Source organism: Ranitomeya variabilis, chromosome 2 (genome assembly GCF_051348905.1).
Source record: "Ranitomeya variabilis isolate aRanVar5 chromosome 2, aRanVar5.hap1, whole genome shotgun sequence".
NCBI classification, from domain to species: domain Eukaryota; kingdom Metazoa; phylum Chordata; class Amphibia; order Anura; family Dendrobatidae; genus Ranitomeya; species Ranitomeya variabilis.
The window spans coordinates 137641518-137655005 of NC_135233.1; the positions used below are offsets into that span (position 1 = coordinate 137641518).

A 13488-nucleotide genomic window follows, 5' to 3' on the forward strand; every position below is an offset into this window, starting at 1 on the left:
TTGACCAGCGATTTCTCATTTTTCCAACAAAATTTTCAAAACCATTTTTCTTAGGGACCACATCACATTTGAAGTGACTGAGAAGCCTATATGACAGAAAATACCCAAACGTGAAAAAACTGAACCCCTCAAAGTGCTCAAAACCACATTCAATAAGTTTTATTAAACCTTCAGGTGCTTCACAGGAATTAGACTATTTTTCAGACTGTAAGATGCACCCAGGTTTTAGAGGCGGAAAATAGAAATAGAGATGATGTACTGATATCCCCCATCCTGGTGGGTGGGTGGGTGTGTGTGTGTGTGTATATATATATATTATATATAATATATATATATATATATTACAGACCAAAAGTTTGGACACCACTTCTCATTTAAAGATTTTTCTGTATTTTCATGACTATGAAAATTGTACATTCATACTGAAGGCATCAAAACTATGAATTAACATATGTGGAATTATATACTTAAAGGGACTCTCTCACCTGAATTTGGAGGGAACAATTTTCAGTCATATGGGCGGGGTTTTCGGGTGTTTAATTCACCCTTTCCTTACCCGCTGGCTGCATGCTGGCTGCAATATTGGATTGAAGTTCATTCTCTGTCCTCCGTAGTACATGCCTGCACAAGGCAATCTTGCCTTACGCAGGCATGTACTATGGAGGACAGAGAATGAACTTCAATCCAATATTGCAGCCAGCATGCAGCCAGCGGGTAAGGAAAGGGTGAATCAAACACCCGAAAACCCCGCCCATATGACTGAAAATTGTTCCCTCCAAATTCAGGTGACAGAGTCCCTTTAACAAAAAAGTGTGAAACAACTGAAAATATGTCTTATATTCTAGGTTCTTCAAAGTAGCCACCTTTTGCTTTGATGACTGCTTTGCACACTCTTGGCATTCTCTTGATGAGCTTCAAGAGGTAGTCACTGGGAATGGTTTTCACTTCACAGTTGTGCCCTGTCAGGTTTAATAAGTGGGATTTCTTGCCTTATAAATGGGGTTGGGACCATCAGTTGTGTTGTGCAGAAGTCTGGTGGATACACAGCTGATATTCCTACTGAATAGACTGTTAGAATTTGTATTATGGCAAGAAAAAAGCAGCTAAGTAAAGAAAAATGAGTGGCCATCATAACTTTAAGAAATGAAGGTCAGTCAGTTCGAAAAATTGGGCAAACTTTGAAAGTGTCCCCAAGTGCAGTGGCAAAAACCATCAAGCGCTACAAAGAAACTGGCTCACATGAGGACCGCCCCAGGAAAGGAAGACCAAGAGTCACCTTTGCTTCTGAGGATAAGTTTATCCGAGTCACCAGCCCCACAAATTGCAGGTTAACAGCAGCTCAGATTAGAGACAAGGTCAATGCCACACAGAGTTTTAGCAGCAGACACATCTCTACAACAACTATTAAGAGGAGACTTTGTGCAGCAGGCCTTCATGGTAAAATAGCTGCTAGGAAACCATTGCTAAGGACAGGGAACAAGCAGAAGAGACTTTTTGGGCTAAAGAACACAAGGAATGGACATTAGATCAGTGGAAATCTGTGCTTTGGTCTGATGAGTCCAAATTTGAGATCTTTGGTTCCTACCACCGTGTCTTTGTGCGATGCAGAAAAGATGAACGGATGGACTCTACATGCCTGGTTCCCACCGTGAAGCATGGAGGAGGAGGTGTGATGGTGTGGGGGTGCTTTGCTGGTGACACTGTTGGGGATTTATTCAAAATTGAAGGCATACTGAGCCAGCATGACTACCACAGCATCTTGCAGCGGCACGCTATTCCATCCGGTTTGCGTTTAGTTGGACCATAATTTATTTTTCAACAGGACAATGACCCCGAACACGCCTCCAGGCTGTGTAAGGGCTATTTGACTAAGAAGGAAAGTGATCTGGCCTCCACAGTCACCAGACCTGAACCCAATCGAGATGGTTTGGGGTGAGCTGGACCGCAGAGTGAAGGCAAAAGGGCCAACAAGTGCTAAGCATCTCTGGGAACTCCAAGATTTTTGGAAGACCATTCCTGGTGACTACCTCTTGAAGCTCATCAAGAGATTACCAAGAGTGTGCAAAGCAGTCATCAAAGTAAAAGTTGGCTACTTTGAAGAACCTAGAATATAAGACATAATTTTAGTAGTTTCACACTTTTTTGTTAAGTGTATAATTCCACATGTGTTAATTCATAGTTTTGATGCCTTCAGTGTGAATGTACAATTTTACGAATTTCATAGTCATAAAAATACAGAAAAATCTTTAAATGAGGTGTGTCCAAACCTTTGGTCTGTAATATAGTAGCGTTTCCCTTACTTCGTGTCTTGGGAGACACTCGCTTTGCACGAGAATAACGCATACAGGCATGATATCTCAGACAAATCAACTCATATGGTTTATTAATTGTCATAAACCGCACCGTAAGTCAGGTTGTACTTCACCAGCTTACACATAGTCTGTAGCTTTAACACATGTGGTTTTACAAAGCACTCAGTAGACACGCCTGTATCTCTCCAGTCACCAGGTGACTGCACAGTTCAGCAACTGTCATGTGTTAGCGCACAGTTCTCTTCCCCATACCAGGGCTTACCTCTCAGGAGCTCCTGCTCCACAGGTTGACTCCACGTCAGTCCCAAGTCCTCCACACGGACTGTCCAGGTCGACGGTCTCTCAGTGCTTCCAGGACGTCTCCACTGCCAGGGGACTCCAACACACAGACCACTCAGTGCCAAAACCCAACCATGTGCTATTCAGGAATCCTATTTCCCAGTTCTTCCAACACAAGCTTCCAGGGCCTTGCACTTGGACCATTTTTTGGGTCCACCCACAGGAAACCCACATGAAAACATGTGACCACACCCTGGTCACATTACATACCTGTAACCACTCCCCTGGGTGGGAGTGTGGGTGGGTGTGGCGAGTTTGACCCTCCTATCTCTCATAACTAGCCCTGCCAGTCTCCCATTAGAACTACACCATTACTTGTGGGACTACAGGTCCCAGAACACAACATAACTTTAGACTGACAACGCAGAGTGTCTTCCTCTGCGACACACATACTGGCCATTTATAATCCTGCCGGACTTTGTCTCATCGCCACAGTTATACATCCAAGCGCATCCTGCAGCGCACACACAGCACCCCCTGGCTGTCACATTGGTCACCGCACCACAAAAAAAAAAAAAAAAAATAAAAAAAAAATATATATATATATATATATATATATATATATATATATATATATATATATTAATGTTCCTAGTCCAGGAGACATGGCCCCCTATCACTATTCTGGTATACATGGTCCCCTCATCTCCATTCTGGTATGCATTACTCCCCTTATCCACATTCTGGTATGCGTGGCCCCCATCGCATCCCCATTCCAGTATGCATGGCCGCCATCAGAAAAATATTAAAAATATACCATTCTACTTGCCTTCCCTGCGCTCCCTCGCAGCATCCTGTTCTGATGCCAGCAGCTGATTTATGCTTGTAAGTAGCGCATGGCAGTGACATCATGCGCTGCTTACAATCCGAGGACAGCTGCCAGAATACTCACTGCTCCCCACGTCTGGGACTATGAGCGTGTGCATCAGTGATTATTCAGTTCTCTTTAATAGCAGGCCCCCTGTTAGTCGCAGCCGCCGGCTTCCTGCAGTGGCTAGGTGAACACGTGTGCCCACTACTAATGAGAATGAATATTCACTTCTGTCCACTTCCATGGGCATGGAGAGCAGTGAGTATTAATTTCTCTTTAACAACGGGCACAGTATTAGCCGCAGCAGCCAGCTCCTTCCTCCTGTTACCTGCTCGTCCGCTGCTCCACCACCTTCTCATCCACAGCCAAAGCAGGTACATCCGGACTATTAGACGCACCCCATTTTCCTCCAAATTTTTGGAGTAAAAAAGTGCATCTTAGGCTACGTTCACATTTGCGGTCAGCGCCGCAGCGTCGGGCGCCGCAGCGGCGCCGCATGCGTCATGCGCCCCTATATTTAACATGGGGGCGCATGGACATGCGTTGTGCTGCGTTTTGCGCCGCATGGCCGCAAGCGTTGGACGCAAGAAACGCTTCAAGTTGCATTTTTTTTGCGTCCAACTTTCGGCCAAAAAGGACGCATGCGGCGCAAAACGCAGCGTTTTAGCGTGCGTTTTGCCGCGTTTTTGTTTGCGTTGTGCGCTGCGGCGCCGACGCTGCGGCGCACAACGCAAATGTGAACGTAGCCTTATGAACCTAAAACATGCAGTAATGCAGTGCGGTGGCAAAAATTAGCATTTAACTTTTTTTTACAATAATTTTACTTTAGACCCAATTTTTTTTATTTTCACAATAAGTAACAGGAGAAAATGGACCCCAAAATATGTGCAATTTCTCCTGATTGCTCCAATACCCCATATGTGGGGGGGGAAATTGTGTGGACACACTGCAGGGCTCAGAAGGGAAGGGCACCATCGATACTATGTTTATATTGTTTTTTGTGTGTCAAAATGACGTTTTCAGCTATACCATTTTTTTTGTTACACTTGACCTTTTGATCACGTATTATTCCACTTTTTTTAGGCGGTATGATAAAAAAAATCTGTATTTTAATTTCAGTTTAAAAAAAAAGTTTTTTATATATATATACTTTGTCCCACTATGCAACTCTCACTTTTAGGCTGCAGTCACACTTAACGTATGAAAAATTGGTCCAAGTCTCCCTGCCGAGTGTCGCACAAGTGTTCTCCGTATGGTCATCCGTGTGTAATGCGTTTGCAATGCAATGATGCGATTTTCTCGCACCTATGTATCGGTATGACATCCGTATAACATGCACATGGCTTTACATTTCTCACTGTTTTTCCCCATTGAATGAAATGGCGAAAATGTGTGCGTATTTGCCACAAGCTAGATGGATGGTCCGTGTGGCGTCTGAGTTTTTCTCGCACCCATAGGCTTGCATTGGTGTTGGCGAGTCTCGGATGGTATACGCGTACAATCATAGCATGCTGCAATTTTACACGCACTTCGAATATGCCTGAGAAAAAATACGGTGATGGGAGCTGCCCCATAGATTAACACTGGCCCGAGTGCAATGTTTTCTCGCATAGCACTCGTCCGTATTCTACGGTAATGTGACCCTGGCCTAACTGCTCTTATCGCTGTTATAAACTATTGCAGTGGTTTATAACGTTCAGTTCTTTACTGACACATGAAATCAGTCTAGTAATACAAGCAAACTTGCAACACTTGCACAAGTACCATGCCGCGCTGTAGATACACACTGCGCAGTGTCTTCCACACTGCCACTTTGTGGGACACGAAGCCACAGCCCATGCCTATATCGACCTGGGTCACGGGACTGTTCTCTGCATCTCCATGGACTTCCCTCACTCCACCCCAGGGACAAGCACATGAAGAAGTTTGGCCCCTTCCAGAGTCACCAAACTCCCCGAGTCCTGAAGTCCATTTACAGTCACAGACCATACCTGATGCCAGGTTGAGGAACAGCGCTGCAGGCAGGGTAGGCGAAGTAGGAGTTGTATCAACAAATGCTGCAGTCCATTGGTTCTAGGACTGGGTCAGTTTCACCATCTCTCTGTACCAAGGTGCTTTGTGGTTCACCCGCTTCTCCTCCATGCTTCTAGAATACGTTTGTACTGCTGTAGGTCTATGGGTTTTCCATATTTCTTAGGCTAGGTGCACATTATGTCTGTGCACTTAACTGTAAGCTTTGTCAGGAGCTTTTCCTGATGTATACTATAACGTTCCCATAGGCCCCCCATTCACCAAACGAAGAACAAAACGTGTGCCCAATATGCTTCAGCATTCCTTTATTTAACTGTATAGCAGATTGCACTTTCCTATAGAATGTTTCTTTACAGTAGACCAGACAGCGGATTATTTTACCATGGGATCATATAGTGGACAAATGCCTCAATATCCATCCTAAATGTGGCTACTGTTGGGCGCCCACCTCCTGAGTGTATGTGCCCGACAATGGCCAGAAACATAGTGTGGACCTAGCCTAACTCACAGCAGGGCTAGTCACTAACGCACAGGAGATCAAGTGAGGGTCTGAGGCACTGAGGAGAAGCAAGTGCTCCTGGGAAATGTAGTTTTAGCAGATAAGAATAGTACCACCCATTTATCTGCTTAAAGCTGGTATAAAAGGCACAAAGGTGCAATAAATAATTGGTATATTGTTCATGGTCTGTTCATTGTTCATGGTCCTATATGTATCCATACAGTGTTATATGAAAAATAATGCAATTGTAGGAATAACCCTTTAAATGCCAAAAATAAAAATGGAAGCCCCAGAATTGCTGTTTTTAGGCCATAGTACGACATCCCCTATAACAAATAAAAAGCGGTTATAACAAGCCCTCTTACCGCTCCATCACCTGAAAAATGTTACTGGTCTCAGAAAATGGCAAAACAGTTTGTTTTACAAGGATTAGTATTTTTTTTAAATGGCTGAAGTATGTAAGTGCATATTTGAGTGTGTGTGTGTGTGTGTGTGTATATATATATATATATATATATATATATATATATATATATATATATATATATATACACACATATATATACATATTTAAAATATACACTTATAAAAAATGTAAATCTTATTGCAGTACTTTGGTATTGCTGACATTGTACTGTCCTGGGGAGTCGTATTGTCATATTATTGCAGAATGAAGGCCGTGAAGGCAGAACCTAAATCAGTGTCAGACTTGTGTTTTGTTTTTTTCCCCAAAATATCAAAAGAACGGTGACGGTAAACTTAGTCATCTTTTAAATGAATTACGGTAACTTAGTATATTTTTTTTCTATAGACCTCAGTGGCTCCATAGCTGCACCTGATGTAAAGTTAAACCTTGGTGGAGATTTCACGAGAGAATCAACAGCAACAACATTTCTACGACAAAGAGGCTATGGATGGTTGCTAGAAGTGGAAGAAAATGACCCTGAAGACAATAAGCCTCTTTTGTAAGTGTTTGCTCAGGTTTTGATTTTTTTTGGTATGCTGTAAGTTTTGCCTATGTTTTATACGTAGGCTTAATGTGACCATAATAACTCATACAATATGTAAGATTTTGTTGCCTTCAAGAGCTAAAGAGAAAATCCAGCTTCATAATGGAGGAAACTGTAAGGACTGAGTGGGCATCTTACTTCAGGCAAATTGTTACCAAAGTGAACAGGATCCATAAAGCAAGATCTCCATATTCCACAACACATATTATTTCCTATTTCACATCAAATTTATAATAGCTAAATCTTGAAAGTTAAATACAATATTTTTCATGGAAGAACTGAAATTATAGTTACTGTAATTACTCATATATTATGGAAACCAGAGTGTCTGCTCTCTCCAATAAGACCAGTGCTTTGGCCTTCAAATTGGCCAATTATCTCAGAAACATTCGTCACCCAAGCCTTTGACAATAACAATCTTGTCTATATTATGAGACTCCACTTACACTAGTTTGTACATAACAATTATACTTGTGCTCTAATTACTAAAACAGGATTGGGGAAGTTTTTTCTGCTAAGGTCCGTTTGGATTTTCATACCATAATCCGCAGGATATACAAAATTGTCAACTTTATTATCCTGCTATATTTGGTCAATCATTTATTTAACTCGAATATGACAGCTGAAACTGCTTCTCTTTGTTGTGGTTGTGATGTTAGGTGGTATGGATGATGTTATTCGTAACTGCTTTTCAAGATTTGCGTCAGTGTGGAGCGCAGTCGACTTTTTGAGCTAGGTTTTGTTAATAACTGATCTCAGTAGTGTTCCCAACACTGATGTATATTACACTGCATGTCTCCTCACAGTGGGAAATGCATAACAGCTCACATCACGTTTGTAGAACTCAAGTAATGGGAGCTCTGCTGTATACATCACATAGGAGACACTGAGACTGATATATACATCACATAGGATACACTGAGGTTGCTGTGTATACATCATATAGGATACACTGGGGCTGGTGTGTATATAGCACATAAGAGCCACTAAGACTGCTGAATAAAAATCACGTAGGATACAGTGCAACTGTGATGTATATACATCACATAGGAGACACTAAGACTGCTTTATGCTTTACATAGGAGACACGACTACTGCTTTCATCATTGGGACAAAGAGCGTTCTGACACTGGCCATCATTAGGACACAGTCCTCTGCATGTGCTGCAGTTTTTAGTAGTGAATGCTGCATGTGAGTGCTCGCCATCTAGGGTGGAATAAGAGGGCTGCCAGGAGTTTGCTGTCCCCTGGATTCTTCCCGGGGGCTGGAAGAAATGCCATTGCAAGCTGTAAATGGCTGAAGGTTCCCCACCCCTGCCTTAAAATATATCTTCTAAGTTTTAGTTTCTACTTTCTTTTTCAGTTTTCTCAATTCAACCATTTTCATATATTTTGGACTAATTTATAAATCAGAGACTTAAATTCTAATGGTGAATGAGTTGTACTGTATCATACAGTGTATTATTATTATTATTATTATTATTATTTATTGTTATAGCGCCATTTATTCCATGGCGCTTTACTTGTGAGGAGGGGTATACATAATAAAAACAAGTACAATAATCTTAAACAATACAAGTCATAACTGGTACAGGAGGAGAGAGGACCCTGCCCACGAAGGCTCACAATCTACAAGGGATGGGTGAGAATACAGTAGGTGAGGATAGAGCTGGTCATGCAGCAGTTTGGTTGATCGGTGATTACTGCAGGTTGTAGGCTTGTCGGAAGAGGTGGGTCTTCAGGCTCTTTTTGAAGGTTTCGATGGTAGGCGAGAGTCTGATGTGTTGTGGTAGAGGGTTCCAGAGTAGGGGTGATACGCGAGAGAAATCTTGTATACGATTGTGGGAAGAGGAGATAAGAGGGGAGTAGAGAAGGAGATCTTGTGAGGATCGGAGGTTGCATGTAAGTACCGGGAGACGAGGTCACAGATGTATGGAGGAGACAGGTTGTGGATGGCTTTGTACGTCATGGTTAGGGTTTTGTAGTGGAGTCTCTGGGCAATGGGGAGCCAGTGAAGGGATTGACAGAGGGGAGAGGCCGGGGAATAGCGGGGGGACAGGTGGATTAGTCGGGCAGCAGAGTTTAGAATAGATTGGAGGGCTGCGAGTGTGTTAGAGGGGAGGCCACAGAGCAGGAGGTTGCAGTAGTCAAGGCGAGAGATGATGAGGGCATGGACTAGGGTTTTTGCAGATTCTTGGTTGAGGAATGTACGGATTCATGAAATATTTTTGAGTTGAAGTCGGCAGGAAGTGGAAAGGGCTTGGATATGTGGTTTGAAGGAGAGATCAGCGTCAAGGATTACCCCGAGGCAGCGAGCTTGTGGGACTGGGGAGAGTGGGCAGCCATGTACTGTAATGTGTATTTTACTGTATTGCCATGAACAAAAACAATGTACAGCAGAGGTGTCAAACTGCATTCCTCGAGGGCCGCCAACAGGTCATGTTTTCAGGATTTCCTTGTGTTGCACAGGTGATAATTTAATCACCTGCACAGAATGATTCCAGCACCTTGTGGAATGCTAAGGAAATCCTGAAAACATGACCTGTTGGCGGCCCTCGAGGAATGCAGTTTGACACCTCTGATGTACAGTATTGCACCTTTTTTGGAGTTTATTTTATGATCTATCTATCTATCTATCTATCTATCTATCTATCTATCTATCTATCTATCTATCTATCTATTTTATGTTCCTTCTCACACTTCCGCCCACCCCACATTTGGTTGGCCGTTTTTGTCCTTTCTCATTCTCGGGTCCTCTACCAGAGGCCTGGTGCTTTGAGGGTTCTGCGCAGGATCTTAGTTGTTCCCAGCATTGCGCTTTTCTGGACAGAAAGTTCAAATGTTGCTCCTGGGATCTGTTGTAGACATTTCCCTAACTTAGGGGTCACTGCTCCAGGTGCTCCTATCACCACTGGAATCACTGTTGCCTTAACATTCCACATCTTCTCCAGTTCTCCTTTGAGGCCCTGGTATTTCTCCAGCGTCTCATATTCCTTCTTTCTGATGTTGCTGGCACTATGCACTCCCACATACGGTATATTATCATTGCTGTCTTCTGGGCCTTGTCTACTAACACAATGTCTGGTTGGTTAGCCAACACCTGCTTATTTGTCCGAATGTTGAAGTCCCACAGGATTTTAGCCATTTCATTCTCCACCACTTTTTCTGGGGTCTCCCACCTGGACTTAGCGGGACTTAGCCCATGTGCTGTGCAAATGTTCCTGTATACAATGCTCGCTGGTTGTGGCGTTGGGTGTGCGCTGTTCCTGCTTGCATTTTGCATCCTGCCACTATGTGTTGGACAGTTTCTGATGTTTCTTTGCATAGCACTGGTCAACACAAAAAAATCATTAGCAAAGGTAATATGTCTTTTTTATGGAGTTTGATGTGCTGAATCCAAAAATATGCTTAGTTTTGATCTATCACATGAAGTTTCTGACATAGTATTTTTTTTATTACATTATTTTTGAATTTTCAATGTATGTGGTTTTTCCTATGTTATTCTAATTTCTTGTCTTAATTGTGAATTTTCTTGGAGGAACAACATTTGTAAAGGTTTTATGGGAAGGCGTATTGACAGCCACCATTGTGAGAGGATTTTCACTGCATTTCTGGGAGGGCAAGTCACCTCAGAGGGAAGAAAACAGCCACTGAGGTGTAACGGAGTGAGGGTCTCCACAGAGGGAGAACCTGAAAGCAGCCAATATCACACTGAGAAACTGCCAGTCTGCAAATGTTCATCTGTAAGGAATAGGCTGACCCGTTTACCTCACAACTGTATATAGTTGTCTACCAGATTACCTCCAGTAAAATCAGTTCTAAATACAAGCTGCCTCTGTCATCTTTGGGGGAATATTTACATAGTCGGTCAGCTCATCGCATTTTTTTGAGTTTGTCACTATTCTGACTCATGGATATGTAGAACGTAGTAGTTCTTGGATAGACCTCTACTTTTAGGCGCTTCCGTATTCACCTGTACTCACTTTCATACCGATTAATCAGACAGCTTAACTCAGCCACGATCTCATGTAAGAAGACTCCGGAAAAGAGGGTTGCTTTAACTGAAATTCTTGTATTATGATGAAAGTAGCAGGTAAAAAGGACTATTCAACAGAGGACATGCAGTAAGATGCATACAGATGGAGGAATGATGACAAAATGGAGAATGAGGGCGAGAACAAACATACATCACAAGACTACAGGGAGAGAGTTGGGACAAAATACAGAGAAAGGCAAACTTCTGCCTAGAAAAAAGGATTGAACACAAGCAATGCAAATATTAAATGATTTCTCAAGTCGTGAGACATGACACTCCCCGTCTGAAATCCTTGGATTTCACGATGTCCGCAATTCTTCGAAGTCGTTCGAACCTGAAAAGGCAAGAGGAAAGAAAACATGCATGCGATAATAAACATCAAACATTTTTAAGTCAAACTCGTTGTCGTCGACCCGTAGATCACAGCGAAAGATAAGTCCAAGTATATAAAACCCATCTTCAGATTGGGGAAGCCGCAAACATGCCAACTCTTCCCCCAACCCAGAATCCAAAGGGAATATTAACAGTCCAATCCAATGGAAAATGTCAATATCCAATAAAACTAGGGAACGAGGAGGAATGCTCCCCGCCGTGAGCAACGTCGGGAGCATGTTCAGTTCATGTGATGTCTTCCTTTAGTAGAAGCAGCACGAGTTCAGTCACCGGGCGGAAGAAGGTTCGGGTAGAGCCCCCTTTTGTCACCTTAACTTCTACCTTACGAGTCTTTCCATCCTCACTGGGTAGGACCTTGGTGATACGTCCCATTGGCTAGTTATTACGATGAGCCTCTTTGTCCTTTAAAAGAACTAGGTCTCCTTCTTGGAGATTGGGACTGGGCGTCTGCCATTTGTGACGGTTTTGAAGCAAGTGCAAATATTCAGTCTTCCAACGATGCCAAAACACGTTAGCCAGATGTTGTACTTGCTTCCACTGACATTTGTAAATGTCCTTGTTATCGAAATTCCCAGGCGGAACTGTAGCAGCTCCAGTCTTTTGTGTAAGAAGTGTAGCTGGAGTAAGGATCGTTGGAGCATCGGGGTCGGATGACACTGGAACCAAAGGTCTAGCATTTATTATGGCTGACACTTCTGCGAGGAAAGTGACCAGAACTTCATGAGTAAGAGGAAGTTTATGGTCCAGCAACATGGAGTCAAGGATCCTACGTGCAACTCCAATCATGCGTTCCCAAGACCCACCCATGTGTGAAGAGTGTGGAGGATTGAATACCCAAGTGCATCCATTGTCGGACAAGAAGTTGTCAAACTGCAGTTCCTTGCAGGCTCCTACAAAGTTTGCGCCGCAGTCTGACCGGAGTTGCTTGGCAGGTCCCCGGATGGAAAAGAATCTTCTTAGGGCATTGATGAAGCTGGAGGTATCCATAGATTCAATTACCTCGATGTGAACTGCACGGATACTGAGACAGGTGAATAGGACAGCCCACCGCTTACTGTTCGCGGCTCCTCCATGGGTTTTCCTGGTAACAACCGACCATGGCCCGAAGACGTCTACACCAACATATGAGAACGGTTGGTCCATGCTTAGTCGATCTGCTGGGAGGTTCGCCATTTGTTGATGTTGGTGTTTTCCTCGTAACCTTCGACACTTGACACATCTATGGAGAACTGAGGAGACGCACCTCTTCATTCCCATGATCCACAAGCCAGCAGACCTGATGGCACCTTCAGTAAGATGTCTGCCTTGGTGCTGTACTCGTTCGTGATAGTGTCGAATCAACAGAGTAGTGACGTGATGTCGACATGGAATGATGATAGGGTTCTGCTCCTTATCGTATAGGTTTGATTTACTTAAACGTCCACCCACTCTTAGAAACTTGAGATGATCGACTACTGGGTTCAAGGCGAGTATGGTGCTATTTTTGGACACACTGACTCCTTTGGTAATACTGCCAATCTCATGTGAATATTCTTCTTGTTGCACACACCTGATGATGACTTGTCCAGCATGGTCTATGTCGTCGGCAGTAAGACGACTCTTACACACGTGCCAACCATGGCACCCTGAGGGCTTGTCTTTTGTAAAACAGCGAGCAATGTGGATAAGACGAGCTACAGTTCGTACAACGGAGGACCAGCTTGAGAAGCGCTCAAAGCGGTGAGACTTCAAACCTTGTCTAAATGTCATTGAAGTATAGTGAACAGAGATAGTTAGTCTTATTTCCTTGTCAGAATCTGGTTCCACCAGCTCATAAGCATTTTTGGTGTTGTTCACACAGAAATCTTCGTACAGGAGACTGGGAGGCGTCAACCACATGTTGTCACCAAGCTTAGAAGCAGCTGTGAGTCTTGTACCTTGGTCGGCTGGGTTTAAATCGGTGGAGATGTGATGCCACTGCTCAGGGGTAGAAAAACTTCTGATGCGCTCTACTCTGTTGCTCACATATGTATAGAACTGCTTCGTTTGGTTGTGAATGTACCCGAGTACCACCCTGCT

General features: G+C 43.3%; 1 protein-coding gene across 1 annotated transcript in view; it reads left to right on the forward strand.

Annotated features, from left to right (window-relative positions):
- YIPF4 (Yip1 domain family member 4) overlaps nucleotides 1–13488 on the forward strand; it is a 90746-nt gene that overhangs the window by 22728 nt on the left and 54530 nt on the right. Inside the window, exon 2 of the mRNA XM_077283025.1 lies at nucleotides 6804–6957. Coding sequence (XP_077139140.1) covers nucleotides 6804–6957 — 154 coding nt within the window. The remainder of the gene's footprint in view (nucleotides 1–6803; nucleotides 6958–13488) is intronic.